At 43.1% G+C, this 21,053-nt stretch overlaps 1 protein-coding gene across 1 annotated transcript in view; it reads right to left on the bottom strand.

Moving 5' to 3' along the window:
• The window catches only part of ush2a (Usher syndrome 2A (autosomal recessive, mild)), a 202,181-nt gene that overhangs the window by 73,798 nt on the left and 107,330 nt on the right, over window positions 1-21,053 (bottom strand). Inside the window, exons 49-56 of the mRNA XM_030094333.1 lie at window positions 17,319-17,956; window positions 15,617-15,786; window positions 15,372-15,538; window positions 15,174-15,262; window positions 8,058-8,392; window positions 6,634-6,789; window positions 5,631-5,794; window positions 5,330-5,539 (exon numbers count right to left, since the gene is read on the bottom strand). Of these exons, the coding sequence (XP_029950193.1) occupies window positions 5,330-5,539; window positions 5,631-5,794; window positions 6,634-6,789; window positions 8,058-8,392; window positions 15,174-15,262; window positions 15,372-15,538; window positions 15,617-15,786; window positions 17,319-17,956 (1,929 nt within the window). The remainder of the gene's footprint in view (window positions 1-5,329; window positions 5,540-5,630; window positions 5,795-6,633; window positions 6,790-8,057; window positions 8,393-15,173; window positions 15,263-15,371; window positions 15,539-15,616; window positions 15,787-17,318; window positions 17,957-21,053) is intronic.

Raw genomic sequence — 21,053 nt, 5'->3', positions numbered from 1 at the left:
TTTTATAAGATAATACATCTTGGTTCTTAAATGTATTAGCATTAGAAGCCTGAAGTGGTAAGAACACACAACTCTTTATTATCGGGATAAATTTGTGCTACAATGCTAGTAGTGTCAAATGTGTGGCCAGGGAAGGTTCATTTCGGTTCACAGGACGACCTTAACACGTGCAAGAACACAAAGACTAGATAAATGGAAAATGTATTAATAAAAATGACACCTGTTCCTAATTCCTCCACTGGGGATCACACTTTTTCAACGACGGAGGAGGTTACAAAGTAACAGAGACCCAGAATTGAACAGCAGATGGCAGCAATGCTCATTGGAGCAGCTGGCGAACTTGTTAGCATCAGATCCATATCATACCATGCACAATTTTACTGAAGATGTTTTAGATTGTTAAGATTCACAAAAAAGTAATTTTGTTCAGATGCACTTAAATGTTTTAAAAAGTGTTCACTGAAACCAAGGAAAACTGTGAAGATGTCAGGATAGAAACTTAGACACCCTTGAAAAATAAAGATTTTGAATGGAAATTTTATTTGAAGAAAATTTTGTTTTTCAGTTATGAAGTCAGAATTTGTTTCAGCATCATGTGTTTTCCATCCATCCATTTGGTAACGCTTATCCAGGACCGGGTCGTGGGGGCAGCAGTCTAAGCAGGGATGCCCAGAGTTCTCGTACCCCAGACACTTCCTCCAGCTGTTCTGGAAGGATCACAAGGTGTTTCCAGGCAAGCTGAGAGACAGTCTCTCCAGCGTGTCCTAGGTCTTTCCCGGGGCCTCTTTCCTGTGGGACCTCCCCAGGGAGACATCCATGAGGCATCCTTAACAGATGCTCGAGCCACCTCAGCTGGCTCCTCTCGATGTGGAGGAGTAGCGGCTCTACTCCGAGCTACTCCCTGGTGACTGAGCTCCTCACCCTATCTCTAAGGGAGCGCCCAGCCACCCTATGGAGGAAGCTCATTTCAGCCGCTTGTATCCTTGATCTTGTCCTTCCTGTCATGACTCAAAGCTCATGACCATAGGTGATGGTGGGGGCATAGACGGATTACAGTCAGGTCGGCACCAATCCAAGTCAACCCTGGCCAACTCGGCACCGCCCCCGGGATACAGTCAAGTCGGCATCAAGCCAAGTCGGCCTCACGGGGGGGCTCTCAAGTGGCCGAGTTGGTCGGTGCCGACTTGACTGTAAGCTGCTTACCAACTCGGCCAAAAGCCTCTTTTTTTTTTTTAATCACGATGCCGGCTGCGGCGCAACGATTTGCACAGTTTTGTTTGTGCCGGCTGCGCCACTTCTCCTCACGTAGCAGGCGGGGGACTGGAGGACAAACTGTGTGATTATGGTGACTGACAGGTCAGAGGTAGAGAATGTACCTGGAGCTTCATGTTTGACTTTCTGTTTGAAACGAGTAGCTTAGCTACGAGCGCGCAGCGCGAGCGGCTGTCTGGTCATGCGACCAGATGGCGTTTGATCAAACCAGTCGCCTGCATTATTATCTGTGCAAATCCTGGAGCTGATGCCGGCTGCAACGCGACGCTTTACACTAAGATGCTTTACATTGCATTATTCATTCTCTCCATACTGGGTGGTGGTAAGCTACTATTGTAGCCACAGTTGTCCTGGGGTAGACTGACGGAAGCAAGGCTGACAATCTGCACTATCGGCCCCTCCGACCACCACCAATCATTCACTCTCACATTATTTTCATACTTAGGCAAGGTGGGTGAAGTGTCTTTCCCAAGGACACAACGACAGTTTTGCACCGCAGGAGCGGGGATCGAACCGCCAACATTCTCATTATGAGACGACCCGCTCTACCAACTGAGCTACTGTAGTGTAGTGAGCAGGATTACTATTGCAGCAACACATCATCAGTGGGGTAAAACTAACCTGTCTCATGATGGTCTAATCCCAGCTCAAGTTCCCTATCAGTGGGTGAACAATCCAACGCTTGGTGAATTCTGCTTCACAATGATAGGAAGAGCCGACATCGAAGAATCAAAAAGTGATGTCGCTATGAACGCTTGGCCACCACAAGCCAGTTATCCCTGTGGTAACTTTTCTGACATCTCCTGCTTAAAACCCAAAAAGTCCACAAAAAACATAGACTGGTTGGGCAAACTCCCATGAGCCCTTGAGCACCCGATGGAGGGTTTGGAGCTGGTCCAGTGTTTCACGACCAGGAAGAAAACCGCATTGTTCCTTCTGGATCCGAGGTCGGACTATCAGTTGAATCCTCCTCTCCAGTACCATGGAGTAGACTTTCCCAGGTAGGCTGAGGAGTATGATCCCCCTATAGTTGGTGCACACCCTCCGGCCCCCCTTTTTACAAAGGGAAACAACTACCCCCGTCTGCCAAACTAGAGGCACTATCCCTGACCACCACGGTGTTGGTGAAGACCTGCTTTCCCCTCCTAAGGCGCCAGATGATTTTGCCATAATTTCTTGGAGGCTGACCGGCAGTCCTCCTCCATGGCCTCCCTGAACTTTTCCAAGACCCAAATTTCTGCCTCCACAACCACTCGGGGTGCAGTTTGCTTGGCCTGTCGGTACCTGTTGGCTGCTTCTGGAGTCCCACGAGTCAACGAGACTTGATAGGACTCCTTCAGCTTGACGGCAGCCCTTACTTCCGGTGTCCACCACGTTTTGGGGTTGCCGCCACGGCATTCATCGGAGACCTTACGACCACAGCTCCGAGCAGCTGCTTGGACAATGGAATTGGAGAACATGGTCCACTCAGAATCAATGCCCCAGTATCCCTCGGTATATGAGAGAAGCTCTCCTGGAGGTGGGAGTTGAAAACCATGCTGACAGAAGTTTCCGCCAGATGTTCCCAGCGGACTCTCACAACACGTTTGGGTCTGTCAAGTGTGTGCGGTTTCCTCCTCCGCCAGCGAATCCAACTCACCACCAGGTGGTGATCGGTCGACAGCTCTGCCCCTCTCTTCACCCAAGTGTCCAAAACACACGGCCGGAGGTCAGATGACACGACAACAAAGTCGATCATCGACCTCCGACCTAGGGTGTCCTGGTGCCAAGTGCATTTATGGACACCCCTGTGCTCGAACATGGTGTTTGTTATGGACAAACTGTGGCTCGCACAGAAATCCAATTACAGAACATCAATTGGGTTCAGATCAGGGAGGCCGTGCGACCTAATCACCCCCCTCCAAGTCTCACTGTCGCTGCCCAGGTGGGCGTTGAAGTCCCCCAGTAGAACAATGGAGTTCCCAGTCAAAGCACTGTCCAGCACCCCTCCTAGGGACTCCAAGAAGGCCGGGTACTCTGCACTGCTGTTCAGCCAGTAAGCCGAAAGAAGAGTGAGGCACCTGTCCCCAATCTGAAGACGCAGGGACGCGACCCTCCCATTCACTGGTGTGAACTCCAACACATGGCGGCTGAGCTGTGGGGCTATAAGCAAACCCACACGAGCCTGCCACCTCTCACGGTGTGCAACGCCAGAGAAGTGGAGAGTCCAGCTTTTCTCGAGAAATTGGGTTCCAGAGCCCATGCTATGTGTGGAGGTGAGCCCGACTATATTTAGCTGGTACCTCTCAACTTTCCTCACAAGCTCAGGCTCCCTCTCCTCCAACGAGGTGACATTCCATGTCCCTACAGCTAGTCTCTGTGTCTGGAGATCGCACTGCCAGGCACCCTGCCATCGGCAGCTGCTCAATTCACACTGCATCCAGCCCCTACTCTTCCCTCAGTGGGTGGTGAGCCCACCGAAGCTCAGGCCCACGTCACCCTTTTGGGCTGAGCCTGGCTGGGCCACATGGACCACCAGGCGCTCGCTTGGGTGCCTCAACCCAGGCCTGGCTCTAGGGTGGGGCCCCGGCTGCACCATACTGGGCAATGTAACAACCTTTGTTCTCTGTCTCATCAGGGCTTTTGAACTGCTCTCAGTCTGGCCCATCACCCAGGACCTGTTTGCCATGGGAGAACCTACCAGGGCATAAAGCCCCTGACATCGCTCCTGGGATCATGTGGGCACTCAAACTTCCCCACCAAGTTCAGGTGGCAGTTCTAGGGGGAGCACGTGTTTTCTATGTGGTAAAAAGTAACATGGAGTATAACCGCTACATTTGCTTTTCTGGTTGTCAGATGAAAAGCAGCTTGTGTGTGCGGACAGTGTGTCTGTAGCCCGTGTGTGTTGCCTGTGAGTGGTGCCAACAAGCATTTTACAACACCTTAAACCTGCCGCACACACACTTTGTATTGATTTCATGCCTCACTACATGATGTGTTTAACATCTTCTGTGAAGCACAGTGATGCATGTTAACCTAGATAAGTACATGACAAATATATTCACCTAGAACGGAACTGAGGAAAGGTAAGCATAAATATACAGTGTATAGTAAACAAGCATCCTAACACACAAAATCAGCTTTTGACTTCAATAAAATAAGAGGTATACTAAATGCAATCAATAAACCTGCAGTAAAGGCAGCTATCTGCGTTAGTCCGTAAGGAGCAAGGCGACTGTGCTTGAAATAATGTGACCGAATGTTACTGAAGGCCAGAATTGTAAAGCTTCGTAATTAGAGCTCCTCAAAACCTGCAAGTCTTGTGGGGAGTTTCCAATCAGCAGTTATGCATGAGAAAAAGTCGATAAATGACAATTGGAAACAAAAAGCTAACTTATATGACATTAAACTTGCTGAAAAATGTCCTGCTGGCTCTGACAGAAACATTTTGGGAAACAACGTCCATCACAGATTGGGAGTATGATGTTACATTGCAGCAAAGCAGTCAGAAACCCAATGCCTGGCTGTCACCAACAGTTCCTACAACGGGTATGCAAAGGAGGAAGACAGTCTGTCTGACGAATCATGTTTTATTGCATCAGGTGGACGATCAGGTGTATGTTTATCACTTCCCTGGAGAAAAGCTGTCTCTAACATGCTAGATGAAGAAGAACTTGATATTTCAGACAATGTTTGGCTGGAAAGGCTTCCACCTTGTCAATCTTGGATATCTATTTTCACCATAGCACCTTTATATTCCTGTGAATTTGCATCGTCAAGATGTGGACCTAGGCTTCAAATTTCCAAAAACTGAATCCAATTAGACATTTGTGTGATGTGCTGTAGAGAAGAAATACATCTGATTCACAAAAGCCTCAACTTGCAACTGACAGGATGGCTGCCCTGACACCACAGAACGCCTTCAGAAATCCTGCTCAGACTGCACCTGCGCACCTGGATGGGTCACAGCTGTTTTGGTTACAAAGTTTGAATCTATACATTACTGCACAATCACTCATAATGTTTGCTCACAGTCAATACACATTCAATAAGAAATTGTAATCAATCATAAACATACCTCCATCTGCTGTGGTAACGTTAACGGCTGCCTTGGTTGTGTTATGAGCTCCGTTAGATACCCATAACGACACCAGATATGTGGTACTGGGCCAAAGGTTGACAATCACAGTGGATACGATCTCAGGTCCCAAAGTCTGAATCATGCTTGGCTGAGGAGGCTCAACTGTGAGAAAGAAAAATTCCACCTCGCCTTGCAGATCTTGCAAAGCTGAAAAAAAAAAAAAAAAAAATGAATTGATCGACGGCTTTGCTGGGCAGAGTGCATGAGTGTGTGCAAGTGAATGACAGGGAAATCTTACATGGTTGTGTCCAGTTGACTTGTACAGCTGTGTGATTAATAGCGCGAGCGGACACAGAGGGAAGCTGGAGGGGAACCCCGGCCATGGTCATCGCAGTCACAATCTCCCCCGAGGACGAGCCTGCGTCATTATCAACCACTAGCTGGTACTGGTAACGGGTGAACCTGGAGAGGCAGTATCAATGCGCCTGTAAAGTCATTCCAATTTCAGAGCAATTAAAGGCTCCATGTGCAGGAATTTATGGCATTGAGAGGAGAGAGTTTGGAGAAATCCTCAAATAACACTTCTTCTCTATGAAAACAACCTACAGCGGACACCAGAAGCATGAGGGATCTGTTCGAGAGTCAACGTTTGATTTGTCAGATCTCAATTAATTTGCAGTTCAACAAGTAAAGCTTTTCTGAAGACTAGTCACTTCCTGTGGAAACATAAATGGGTCACTTTAAGGAAGCAAAAACATTTATGACAATCTTATCATGAATGCTATATCTAATTTCTACAAATCCACATAAAAACTCTAAATACTGTTTAAAAAATCAACAACACTGAAGACTTCTGCATGAGAAGCATGACTTGATCATGTTGGTACAGTTAAAGCTACTCTTTAAAATCTGCTAAAAGTGTAAATATTCCTTTTTTTTTTTCAAAAGTATGTGGACATAAACAAAACAAATCCTGCAAAGTTAAAAGAGCTGATACAGTCCAAAGTTTGTTAGTTCACTTCTTTAATAAAGCACAGTAGAGACACAGACCCACAACTGTTTAGCTTGCACAGACCAAAAAAAAAAAAAAAAAAAAAAAAAAAAAATCTGCTTCCACCAAGTGCCAAACTGAGATTAGGGGACGCTGTGTGAAAAACAATTTAATTCTTTGGGATATTTGCTTAATGTATCTTTGAGCGGTATTAAAAGATCGGCATCAGCAGCAGCTCGCCGATCGGCTCTGCACACACGGTTTGCCGCAGCGCTGCCGTTTGCTCTAGAGCTCATTTCAGTAATCTCACCTGCTTAGGCCTTTATCTTGGTAGAACAATTTGGTGCCGGAGTAAACATGAAGCCAGCGATGGAGATCTTCAGAGGGGGGTGGGGATGAGGCCGTTAATGTGGGGGCCGTGGCGATGGCCAGGGGCTGGTGAGTTTTGCGTCTGAGCAACTTGTATCTAAGGGGAAAAATTTGAATAAAAGAAAGCACACAGGGTTGAATATTTAGGAATACATTATCACACAACAAATGTACATAAAAATAGAAATTAGAGCACAAAGGCATATACTGTTCCCACTGTACACACAGTTTGTACCCACACACAATTTTCACCCAACTCATCCTTATCACTCATTTTCTCCTCTGCTGTTCTTCTACTTTCACTGTATCTCTTCCCTCCCTCCCAACGCCTCGCCGTGCGTTGTTTTTTTCTGCGGGGTTTGTGTTTTCCTCTCCCCACAGTGATGCTAATTTCTGCTGTAATCAGTTGAGAAGGGCTTAATGCCGCCTTTTAACCAACCCACTTAGACAAACACACAGAGCTGAGCAGAGCAGAACACAGAGACAGGCTCATGCATTTTAATCGCCTGCGAGGAAACGGACCTTTATTTTAGGCCTAATCTCCGACAGAGTAAAACGGGACGGAAGAAAATGGACCAGAATGTGAACTGGGACTGAGAAAACACTGATTAAAATATACACAACACTTAGCTCATTACCAGGGCACTCATGTTAGCTGCTTGTTAACGTGTTTCTATGGCCTTGTTTGCTCAAGTGTTTCAGCAGCAATTGAATATCTCCTGAACGTGACTTTTTATAGCAGCACACTGAACTCTGTCTTGTTTGTGTAGTTTCTAACTCTGAGTCAAAGCTATTAAATAAAACCAAGTGGTCAATTCAGATTATTTCACATTGATGCTCATGATTTGCATTGCATCTGCTGGTTGAGCCTGGTTTTTACTTTTCACTGCGCGCTTTATTTCACACACTGTACATCCATCAGAAAGTAAACAGTTTCTCAGGAGGAACATACGCAATATGTAAGCATACATTCCATGAGAAATAGAATCAACTCTGACTGTCATTATGTTCATAAATCGCAAAATTCCGAATTAAAAAAAAAAAAAAAAGCTAAAACAAAACAGCTACCCAGTGTTTTTATTTTAAGGAGTTTGTGTAAAAAAAGAAAACAAATCAGCATTGCTTTTACATGAAGTGAATTTTAAAAATAGTGTGGTAACCTATATTATTGAGGACAGTGATGCAAACGTCTTCAATCTTCACTATAAATTACGACACTGTCATTTGAAATTGCTGAGACTCTTTAGAGCTAGTCTTTATTACAAAGCAATAACAATGTGTGACTTCAGCTAAGAGTTGATTCCATATGTTAATACTTTATCTTTGTGGGAAAACAAAAAGCTGATTTGGTCATATTGCTGTTACCTGAGGTTTGGTCCGTTGGGCCTGGCTGGTGGTTGCCAGGAAATGGCAAGAAAAGACTCACTGACTGACACCACTGATAAAGGTGCAAGGCCTTCGGGGCTTTTGGGTAATGTGGTTGCTTGTGTTGGCAAACTCTCTGTGCATCCGCCTACATGCCCTCCTCCATTGGAGCATGCCAGCACAGTTACACTGTAGTTTGTATTTGGGACGAGGTCAGTGACGCTGACGTTCAGCTCCGATGCGTTGTCGGCTTCATGGAAGACGCGCGGCTCAGGGAGGCGGATCTCATAGCCGCGGATTTCTCCGTTGGGAATGAGAGGAGGTGTCCATGTGACCTGAAAGATACCGGTTCTTCATTTAGGCTCTTGGTATTCAAGTTAATCTGAATGGCAAAAACCAATATACTGTAGCCCACTTAACTAGAATTCTGCAAAAACAGACTATGAACAATTTAATATATAAGAATAATGACAAGATGTACTGGAACATAAAAAAATCACTGTGTTATTGAAAAAGAAAGTGAACCTTCACACTGAAGACTGAAAAATAGTTGTTTGCAGTCAGTAAATTCCAATGAAAAATGTGATTTGAGATAGCCGTACAACTACTTTACAAATATTCAATTTCTCATTTTCTGAATTTGTTACATGAAAGAAGAATCTGTTGACATGAAGAACAAACAAAACATTATTGGAAAGCACTTCTTTAAGAATGTTTTCATGTTCATAAAAATGGAAGTGATTTAAAGTCATTAGAATTACTTTAGCCATTGATCAGTCAACGGTCAGAACAACTTTCCATTTAGGTTGCTCTAAGAGTAGTTTCATATGACTTCAGGGGCGCGTGTGTGTGTGTATAATTATTAGAACATGGTGACATCTCCTTTAGAAAATGTATTCAAGTAATATAGACAACTTTTGACCTACTTCCTTTATAACCTGCTTTAGCCCACAATCAGTTATCACTGGTTCCAGTCCACTGTAACTCTAAATAAAGCACAATGGAAGATGAATGAATAGATTAAATTAAAAAAGCAGACGTCGATGTCAAAATACCATAACAGACACAGTTGCTCTAAAAAAAAAGTGTCATATTGAAAGATTAACAAAAAATGCTGAATCTTATGTGTAGAGATGGATGTGAGGCTGAATTTCAGGAGAAGGAAAAAAGAAAGGGGCACTGCCAACAAACATGGCAAATTTTGACAAAAAAAATGACAGAGTTTGGAATCAAAGAGAAGCTTTTCAAAGATTCAGTCTCACATGGATTGTTTGAAAATCTTTTTCCAAAGCTAAGCAGACATAGCTGTTTCTGAAGAGTGGTAATGTTAGTGAGCATTAGGAAATTTCATAACAGGATCAGAATTTTGAGTCACAATAAACACCTCAATTAGGAAATAAGTCTGAGTTTTCCTACAATTCTGTCTATCTACCACTGTTCTGGCTGGCCAGGCCTTTTAAATATTCTCAGCATAAGGATAAAAAAAAGCTTTTAGATGGATGAAGTACAGGAAGTTATAGCAACGTGCATGTGCATCTTTGCAGAGATTGCTGCACGTGCTCATGTAAAGACAAATAGTATATACATCAGAGTGTCCGTGCATGTGTGGTCAGGTCTGAGCGGCACTAGTCACTCGGAAATTTGAAAGATCCATATTCAGAGATGGTCACTGTCTTTCTCTCTCAGTCTCTGTGCATGTGTGCGTGCGTGTGTCTTGTGGGAAAAGATACCCTGACTTTGACTTGAGCAGAAGATTCCTTTCATCACATTTAAACAGGGTACACACAGACACGCGCACATGCACAAACACCATGCTAAAATAATGAAAGCGGCTGGTAATGGAATTGCTGCATGCAAAAACAAAAGCTTGCTGCAGTTGAGCACTGCATCTGATTTGGAAACAGTTCTGTCTGTCAGCATTTCACAGTGAGGATGAAGGTAACTGGCACACACACAAATGGTAATACACTCACATACACTCCCAACACAGACGCCCTCATGTGCTTAGCTGACTATACCTTTAGTACTTTGCTAATATAACCACAAATAAATGCACAATGACACACTGTTATACGTACATTTTAAAAGTGCACAGGCGTACAAACGAAGGCACTCTAATATTCACTATGGATGAACACAAACTGTCATGTGCAATAACTGATCAGTTCAGAGCTCCTAAGGACTTACAAGTTTATATGATTAAGTGATCACTGTTGATGAGAGTTTTATAAATGAATGTCAAGAATAATTATTTCTCATCTAACCTTGATATTCATTTAACAACATGATACCATGAAATGATACAGCACGCACACGCGCACATGGACATGCACACCTAAAGGCACGAACCCATGCGCACACACACATCCACACATGGGCAGGGTCATTTTGAGTTAGCTAGCTCATTTCCCAAAGTGCGTGTTGGGTGTGCTTTGTGGTGGAAGTCATTTACAGATTGAATAGCTTGATGTAATCTGGAGATGGTGAAGACAGCAGAGACCCCGGGCTGACATGGAGCACTAGGGCTAAGGCCAGAGCAGCATGTGGGCGTGTGTCAGTTTGTATATGTGTATGTAAGTGAGAGAGAGAGAGATACGTATGATAACACTGGGATTGCTGGGCAGTATTGCTGGGCGTCAATTTTATTATATCCAGTTTTCAACAAAAAGCTGCATAAAATGTGCAGATCTGCTGCTGACCGTGTCATTATATGGCATACTTTTACATGCATCAACAATATCATTCTTAAACACTGTATTAAGTACAATTTCATCTTTAGTGGATATCAATGATCTGATCTGACATTATCAAAAGCTAGCTTTATCCAAAGTGTAATGGACATGAATCAGATTTAATGTTAAATCATAACAGTAACCGAAACATCAGTTGCAGACTGTATCTAAAGTTCAACCATATACTTGAACTAAAAGCATTTAACAAGCAAAAACATAGTGATGGGGGGTGGGCCATCATGTGGAGGCAATGTCTTTCAAGCTCTTGGGCAAGGGTTCACTTCAAATACATGGTTTGATACATTGGTAGCAAAAGCAGATGACTGAGAGAATGTCAATCGATAAATTATAGTCGTTATTTGAACACCAGCAAAGAAAACTACATTTGTCTGCAAACAAATACTGAGTGCTTTATTAGAAACGTCAATCATGTTCGAGGTGTGCAGCAAAACCTTCACAAATGCTGGTCGGAAGTCTAAAGCAGCAGTCAAAACTCATTAAAAAACAAACAAACAAACAAACAAACAAAAAACAGGCAGCCAGACAAAAAAATTTGGACAACAAAATCTGGGGAACGAGGGTTTATTTTGTAGCTAATATTCCACTTTGGTAGCTAAAATCACACTGCTCCATTTTAGTCAATTCTGTTTACTCTTGCACGCAATTTTATAGGTTTTCATTTACTTGTATATATCATGACAATTTTCTGCATTCTTGCATGTTCCAGGTTTCCGGTGTTTTGTGTCAAGCAGTGAACAGAACCTCTTTTGCTTCACGCTCAAGCTGACTGTCACCAGTTCATATCATCTATGAGCCAAGTTACCCTTCCTGCATAGATTCTTTAGAAATTAGTGGACAGTGGACGTGACATAAGACGTTTTGTGACCTGTGTTGGCAGATTGGGTGGGTTTCTGCCCATTTGGGCTTCTTTTGAACAGACTGGGCTGGAAAAAAGTAATTATTAGTTTAATTAAAGTAAGATGAATTTAGATTTTTGGTTGTTCATGTTTCATGTTAGCATCTGCGAACTTTTTTTGTAGTTGCAATGATTGAGTGGTTGAGATATTGATGATATTTTTAAAGGGAGGTTGAAAACACACCTTTTTATTCAGGTTTTTAACTGACCTTTTATAGTCCTCTTATTCCATCTTTATTTATGTAATTTTATTCTATTTGATTATGTACTTTTAACTTATTTTACCTTTTTACTTTGTAATTCTATCTTAGTACTTTATTTTAGTTTCGTATCATATTTTATCACGTTTCATTTCAGTGTTTCCTCAGGGGGGTCCTTCACACCGGGAGTTGGTCCCGGTCTGGTGTTGGGGTTATTGTGCCTGGGTCCTCTGGTCCCGGCAGGCCTGGGGGGTCTCCACACTTCGGTGTGCGGGTTTCCTTGGTCTGGCGGGGTCGGAGGTCGGGTGCTGGGGCCCCAGTATTAATGACCCTCGACTTCTCCTGGTGTGGATGGCCCCACTGGTAGTGTTTCCCCAAGATGCTCAGTGCCATGCCATGTCTCCTGTGTTCTGTGCAATATAATGGGAGCGTGTGTGCGCGTGTGTGTGTATGTGTGTGTGGTGCATAATGTTTTTAATTTTTCTGGTTTTTATATGTTTTTAATGTTCAGCACTTTGTGTTATTTTTATAAATATGAAAAGTGCTATATCAAATAAAATTTGATTTGATTTGATTTGAGAAAGGCAATGTGTGTTTGCCATTGTCTGATTGCACTGTTTTGCACTGAGCCTGTTTGTGCTTTCTTTTGTCTTCATTCATTTGGTTTAATTGCAGCTTATACGCTAAACACCATTCAATGGAAATGCCTGCAAATCACCATTGTACTTCGGCGAAATTTGGAAAATATCATTTATATTTTACGAAGAAGTGTCATGGACATAACCTCACCATTCAAAACAACAGCGATCAACTGCGAGCGATATGCACTATGTGAGAGATAGCAGTATGACGCTTGGCTCTTTTAGAGTGATTACACAGAATTGAAGGCAGCAGCCAAGGGGTAAAAACTTTGGTCTACCACATGGGCAGATTCAGTTCCATTCAATCGCAAAATGAGACTGGCAACTGCCTGTTTCGATCGTTGCTTAAGTAACGTTTTAATCCACCCACCGAATGGAAAACAAAACTTTACAATAAGTTGCAAAAAACCAAATGTGTGACTAATTTCTGCTAAAAGTACCTTTTCTTATGGTACTTACTTCTCTGCTGACTGAGAACAAGCAACAAGGTGAGCATCCTTGAAGGGGAAAAATGCTCTAAACTTTTAAATGTATAAACTTTATACTGAACTATGATGCTCCCATCATGGCTCAACTCAACTCTACACAACAGCTAACATCCTGCACTACATCATCCGTTTATCACTATTTCCTCCACACTGACAGAGCTTAAAGAACATCACCCTGACCTTGATTTCACAAAAAGGCACACTAAAAATACTCTGCTTTACTGTATTAGCCACTTCATTACAAGTGAATACCACACACACATTTAACCAGGTTAATGGTTTAGAGAGCCTTCAGCTCTATGAGAAAGAATGGATATTACAATGAAGGAGAGAAATGAAGGCAGCGACTCAAAATCCTCCTCTGTGTTGTCAAGGTCAATTAGTAACCAGGAAGCAGGCTGCCTGTCTGTCCAATTAGCAACAACCAGGAAGGAACGCTTTCCTTCTTGGACCTGTGACCCCTAAAGCTGTGCTGCTGCAGAGATGACAGGGGTGGTTCTGAAATGATGACAGGCATTAGCATTTTTCTGCAGTTAGCATTAGTGCGGGGCTGTGAGTGCAAGTGTGTGCGCATCTCTCTGTGTGTGTATGCATACAATATTGTTTCAGTGGCTTTCATTGATAGGCCTTGATGTGAGATTAGCCAGTGGTGGAATTTAACGACGGTCCCTCCTTCAAAATGGCCGACAGGAAGGAAGCTGTCTCAGACAGGGTCACAGCCCCTCCCATTTCTGAAGGGGACCTTGAGTTGAATGTTTATCTTTCTCATTAAATCCGAAAAGGGAAAGACAGAAGATTCTCTGTGACATTGCTTTGTCTTTTCTACTCCGTCAAAGCAAGAGGGACTGAAGAGATTCTCAATGAAGTTCAACTATGTTTTTGCTCTTCAAAGAAGCAAACACTTCAAATATGGTAAACAATCCTTCTGTTATTCTGTCACCCATCATTTTAAATTGTTGGGAGATGTTGTGACTCAGTATCAGTCACACCTTCTCTGATTGAGATGATATTTTATAACGTGACTGAGAAATATGACTCTGTCATGTTACAGAAGTTCTGTACAAAAACTGAATGCTTAACTCATTATTGTTATTCATAGATATTAGTATAGTATTTATACATGATGGAAATCATTTCATACCACATTTATCCAGATGTTCACACCTGTTTTCTGTTGTTGTTTTCGTGTGAACCGCTTCACATGATAAATTTCTGGAGATGTACTCCTACTGCAGCATTTTTAAGATGTACGGTAAATGTTGATTTGTTTGATCATTTGTTGATCTGTCCATCGAAGCAAAATGTGAATGTCTGTTGTTGCTGTGATGTGTCCATAATGTTACTGATTTTCTTATTGTTTTAAATTATATCGAGGATAGCTTTTTCAAAGCCCATGTCATTTAATGCAAAAGTTATTTAAAGGACCTATATCATGCAAAATCCACTTTTTTAAGGTTTTAAGCATGCCACAAAGTTGATTTCCCTTTCAAACCACCCCCAAAATGTTATTTGCCTTCATCCACGCATGTCTGAGTAATCTTTTTCAGTCTGTTGCTCTTTACAGCAGCCCCTCCCTTCGGGTAGAAAACAGCTCGTTTGAAACTCTTCAAACCTATGTACGTCACAAAAGTTGAACTCCTCCCCACCACTTTTCTCCAATCCCATCCCCGTGCAGACAACACGCGCACTCTCCTCTGACCAGATAAACTTTAACCATCGTCTGAAAGCCACAATCAAGCAAGAGCAAGAGTCTGAAGGGTCTGCGCTTGGTGAGTTTCTAACAGGAAAAGATGTTTTCGCGTGTCTTTGCGTGTAGAGAAGCCAGAGCTAAAGAGCTAAAGCTAACCCTTAGAGACGCTAACGCATGACGTATTTGTGTTGAAGCGCTGATTGGTTGAAGTATGCTGTCAGTCAAAGTCCACAGGGGGAGAGGTGGGATTTTCAGTGAAACAGAGCGTTTTCTCTTCCGGGTTTCAGAATTAGCCCCCGAAAATCTTTTATTTAACACAAAATGACTTTTACTTAGCGCCATAAATAAACTATTACCATGTTAATGCCAATAATAGGGTTTGGACTAGCTAAAAAAGCATGATAGAGTCCCTTTAAATCAAAACGCAAACAATCCAACTGTGTCCTTACTGTAATCGACTCTGGTCCTGATACTTTCACCCTGGGTGGACTGAGACCAGCTGGTCGGGATGGTCTGGTGGTGACGTTGGTCCAGGGACCTGCATGCATGTGACAACATGTTAAAAACATTTTTGTGAGCATTTTTAGGGAGGCTCACTCTGAACGGACTGGAATTAGATTACTCTAATCCTGGTATTACAGCCTTACCTGTAGTGTTTCCAGCCTGGTTATGGAGGACAAGTCGATACTGGTAGCTTGTCCATGGACTGAGCGCTGATGATGAGTCTAGGAAGGAAAGAGGAGGTGGATCTGGCAGGAGTTGACCCACCGTGGAGACTTGCTTGGTGCCCGCAACTCTGCGCTCTATCAGCCAGCTGATAACAGTCAACAGTCAGTCAGTTATCGATGCAATGCCTCATCGCAGTCACCGAAGTGTTATGATTATCTCTTACCGTTCCAGAGGGCCATTGTTCCACTCTGGTGTCCCCCAGGAAATGAGAACAGAGGTGGGAGTGTCGGAGTAAAGGTGGGGTGCAGGAACCCCTTCAGGGGGAGCGGGCAGGGTCCGATATTGGGGAGACAGCTCGGACACTGAACATCCCACCCTGGTGCATGCTTCCACCTAAATGTCACAGCAAAATGTTTCATGTGTTATCAGAGTGAGAGCACTCCTCTTCAATCAGGCACTCTGATACGATCCCAAAGGGGATTTCATTCACTGTTTCTTGGTGAATAATTTAGTATTTATAACAATTTGGACTACCATGCTAAATAAATCAGAATGGGACTCCTTGACCAGTGGCAATCCCGCATCGCCACAAGCTGGTATTGAAGACTACCTCCGAAAATATGGAGTGGAGAGGACGGCGTACTTGCAGTCCTGACCAAAACTCCCCCTAACACTTGTGGGAACAGCTGCTTTTTTGCTGTTCCTGCCATGATGAGTGTTGGTTAGCTGACTTGCGCCAAAATTCTGGTTGAATAATGGGGCCCATCCCACAGCAGCGTGCGAGCAGGCAAGTGACCACAATGAAGAGGAGATGCCAAGCTGTCGTGGCGATGTGTGGTTTTTCTACACATCTAAATAAATACATGTTGAATAAACTTTTAAATTGCCAATACATTTTGTTTCTTCAGACTTCAATCATTTTTTCCACTTAAAGGGATACTTCAACATTTTGGCAAATTGGCCCATTTAGCACAATTTCTTAGTCATTTCAAACAGCATACTTACTTTTTTTGTGAGAGCGAGCTGTTGTTTATTCAGAGGTGAGTCGGGGAAGGTTTTCGGGACGGACACAATGGAAGTGGGTGGTATTTTTGCTTCCTCTCGTCAAACTCATCAAATACACAACCCAACAACCCCAAAACACTTTGGTGGACACGTTATAATCTGCACATTCACTACGCTGTGGAACACCAACAAATAATATTGTAGCGTTACGACACTGAAGCAAATACTGGGAACAACTTTTTCTTTTGAAATCACTACGCCCAGACGCCATGTTTAGTAAGTAGTTCCGTCTTAGCAATCTTCGCATAAACAACTCAATCTCGTAATTTTGCATTAATATTTCACAGCGTAGTGAATGTGCGGATTAAAACGTGTCCACCAAAGTGTTTTGGCGTTGTTGGATTGTGTATTTGATGAGTTTGATGAGGGGAACCGAAAATACCATTCACTTCCATTGTGTCCGTCCCGAAAACCTTCCTCAACTCACCTCTGAATAAACAACAGCTCGCCCTCACAAAAAAAGTAAGCCCGCTGTTCGAAATGACTAAGGAATTGCGCTAAATGGGCCAATTTGCCAAAAATGTTGACGTATCCCTTTAAGCAAACACCTAACAAGACCAAAGAAAAACAGTTTGGCATTTTCAGATAAGCCATGGCAAATTTTTCACACATACACACAACACACATACTCCGTACTGCTGTTCACTCCACAAATACAAGTTTCTTACAGATGTGATGCTATTTAAAAGATAAACAATGATGAAAAAATAATTGTAATAGTATAACACTGATTACCAAAATACAAAGAAACACATTTATCAAACACAGTTTGTGAGAGATTTAGGATACAGTACTTCTTATAACAATCAGGCTACTATCCTGAAGCTATAATTTGCTGCTACCATACTAGCATGTGGTACCTGAGCGCTGTAGGTCTGGTAGGGAAGCAGGTCGAGAAATGTGTAGTCCGTCGTATTCCCCGAAACAGTGGTTGACAGTGGCAAAGATGTTGAAGCTGCACTGGAAGGAGGGCTACTGAAAGGTTCTCGCTTTGTGAAATCTTGACGATGAAAGTGGTTTACTTTAGACACTGGATTTGATTGGGAGAGACTGAGAGTTGCCGTGGTTGTATTGACGACAGAGGAGAGGAAAACAACTGGGTTGGGATTTTGGCCTACACTCCCTAAAACAGGGGCCTCGGTCTGATCTTCAGGTCTCAAGGTAGAGAAATGTTTAGAGCCGTTAATTTCTTTAGAAGATGTGAGAAAGTGATTTGGGCCTTGAGGTGTGCTCTGATTGGATGATGGGCTGATGGTATTGAGATATGTGGCCGGTGTGCTGGACCGAAGCCTTGGGTTAGGTCTTAAACTAGGTTTGAGGAACAAACTGGGACTGGAGACTGAGCCAGATTCGTAATCTGAAGAATTGCCATAGCTGGGGTGAAGATATAGGGTGTAATGGGTGATAATGCCGTTTGGTTGAGCAGGAGGAGCCCAGGTAATTGATAGACTTCGAGAATGGAGCCCTGATACAGTTGGGGCATTTATTAGTCCTGGACCTGTGGGAGAAGAGAAGAGACAGATGAAGAGACAGGAAAATGAAAAAAAAAAAAAAAAAATGAAAAAAAATCAACAGGGCTTATAAAAAGTGGGGCACAAGCGAGGAGGGAGGATTTGTTCTAAAGAATTATTTGACTACTAACATCAAGAATGACATCAGAAGGACAAAGAGTGATTTTGCCATCCCTATCCGGGGGATTAACACGGAAAGTCTCTGTCTCTCTCAGTTTCTCCCCCTGAGCAAACTAAGATTGTATTTATGGATTTTGTGGTACTTGTGACTGAATGTGAGTCCAATCTTTTAACAGGGTGAAGTGTACGCTGAAATGCACTGTCAGAAGCGTCGACGCCAAACTTCACACAGACTTTTCCATAAAAAAGTACAACACTACAAATTAAACCTAACAGTAACCAATCTAAAATGTACTTCACCTAAAATCCATTTGTAGATAATATTTCCTATTGTTTGGTGAATGTGCAAGTTAACTGTCTGCATGGAAATACAACATTTGATGACAATTTACTTACTTTATATTTGAGTTTTTGTACATCAGTGACAACAGTTTCAACCAGCTGTGACAATGGCTGGTAGCACATTAACTGTCTCAATGCTGACTAGCATGGTAATCACGTCACCAAAAAAAAACAACTGCTGAACAGTCCAAAAATAAATTGAGGGCCCAGCCTCCGCTGCATTTTTCATAAACCAAACTACACAAGATTGAAAACTACATATGAGATGGAGCAGTGGATAGAGGTGAAACTCTGCCAGCAAGTAAACCTAATCATAACATCACCACAATGAATTTTAAAATTCCAAAACTGTATAACAGTTTCCCAAATTATAGAGGTCATTGTGCTTGCAGCAAAACGGAAAAGCATAAATACCCTGGTCGACTATGTCAAAAGCCAAATAACTTAGACAACATCTCCACGATAGGGGGAAAAAAAAAAAAAAAACAGTATGGTGCTCCTGGCTGGCAGCAGTGAGTACTGACTATGAATGACATTCATCTGTGACAAAGTGTGGGAAGATATTCTGGATGGAAAAGAAAAGCATCTCCACCACACAATTCAAAACAAAAAATAAGAAAAACGTCTCAAACTACCTTTACAAATTTTTCTGGAATTTGACAGCTGGCCAAAAACCAACACTGTAATGATTTAATGGTTTGAGTGGTCAACTCACCTCTGAGCCAAAGATATATACTTGAAGTTGGGTGGAGTTTATTTTAATTTGTAACTGTGTATGAAGGGAAAACTGACACTTATTGGCTAAATTAAAGCAGAACTATGCAACTTTTTTACCTCAATAAATGTGTTTCAGAATCCCTGTGGGGGTAAACAAAGACGTGTCACGGTGATTCACCTGTCCCTCCACTCCCCCCGGGGTCTGTGTCCTGAAAACAGCGCTTGCAATTTCAGAGGAGCGGACCCGACTACATCTCGCGAGAACAAACCTGCTTTACGGCACTCATACGAGATTACAAGGATAAAAGGTGTTGGGAGTGCGATATCTGTCATTGTGTTGCAATAGACGATCTTTGCATGATGTGTTGATTGGTTCTAATTTCCGTTTGGTAAATGAAAAATGAAGAGGAGTGGCACCTCCTCTCGTAGAAGTGAGCGCGAGTGAGTTCGCTGCACTGAGCTGAAAGCAGCATGTCTCCGAGTGTGTTTGTTTTCCAATAAGTTTGAGTGTGCAAGGCAGGCATGTGTACGACAGAGGGAGCAACCGGAGGAAGTTCCCGGGCAGCGCGAGGAACTGCCGCTGCATAAGATTTAACAAAAGCGCGCAAAACAAACATGAAAACCTCGCTAGCGCTAGCAACACCACCCTTAGGTGCTCACGGATGGCAGAACCAAAAAGACAGAAAAAAGCTTTAAAGAGCGGAAAAAAGGAAACGGGAGTGGGACGCTCTCTGCATGCCGTAGGGGGGGTGATGCGGAGGACGTTTACGACAGTGAGCTTTCACAGCAGACCAGTAGGGGGAGCGCTAAAGCAAATCTTGCACAGTACTGCTTTAAGAAAGGTCAAATAACGATAATCAAATTGATTAGTTAAGAATCTCTGCTTCTTTTTCAAGACTGGTGTCACATTCTCAGATTCGGATAATACTAAACTCAATCTGTTCCTGTACCTTGACATTCTCAATCTGCAAAAATATCTCTTCGAAAAAGTTAAATTCCCCCTGTTAGAAACGTGGCGGCACAAAGACATGCACATCAGAAGGCCACAGGCAAACACCTGATCACCCAACTCACATGTCCAGGCACGGATAAGGACCTACACAGGACTAGTCAGAGGGGATATTTCCCTACACCATAGCTCATTTGAAGGTAATGCCCCCTCCTCCTCCTCCTCCTGCATTTACATCCCACCGTACCACTCCATAATGGACACACACAGACGCATGTCCATATACATAGACGCTTCCTCCTCCTGACGCACACACTAACTCACATGCCCACACCCACAGCGATGCAGTATAGCAGTAATGGTGCTGTGTGAAGGGCAAGCAGATCAAGGTGACTGAGCGGACTGAGGGAGCGTGCTGCGTCGCTAAGTGCTACCGCTAACCGCTAACGGCTTTCCCAGATGGCGGTGCCTGTGTGTGTGTGTGTGTGTGTCTTTGTGTGTGAGGGGAGAGAGAGGGAGAGAGAGAGAAGATGAGCAGTTCGGAGTATGCATGCATGACTGTATGAGATAAATGTGAAAGCTTGTATCGGTGTGTGTTAGTATGCATGCACAAGAGACAACAGCTGTGTAATTACTGTATGTGTGCCTTGTGCGGACTATCTATTAACTGATAGGCCTAACGTCACACGGGGTGTGATAACTGCTAATGTCTGGTAATGGGCCCAGGACGCTGAAAGTTTAACATGGTTTCCGGCATAACACTGGTTTCAGTTCCAGTACTGTGCCTCACAGTTTGTCAGACAGAATCATGACGGCTCATCTTTTAAAGATCTCTAATTGTGTCTTTGATGTACAAACCAGGCAAATTTTAATGTGATAAAGTAAGAAATGAGCCTGCTTATATTCCAGGGTTCAGGGTAACTTTATTAACACCTAGGGGTGAATATGCTGCAGAA

This window comes from Salarias fasciatus, chromosome 1 (genome assembly GCF_902148845.1).
Source record: "Salarias fasciatus chromosome 1, fSalaFa1.1, whole genome shotgun sequence".
Taxonomy (NCBI): Eukaryota; Metazoa; Chordata; class Actinopteri; order Blenniiformes; family Blenniidae; genus Salarias; species Salarias fasciatus.
Note: the sequence above shows the minus strand (reverse complement) of the source record. Positions and strands in the feature narration are given on the sequence as shown.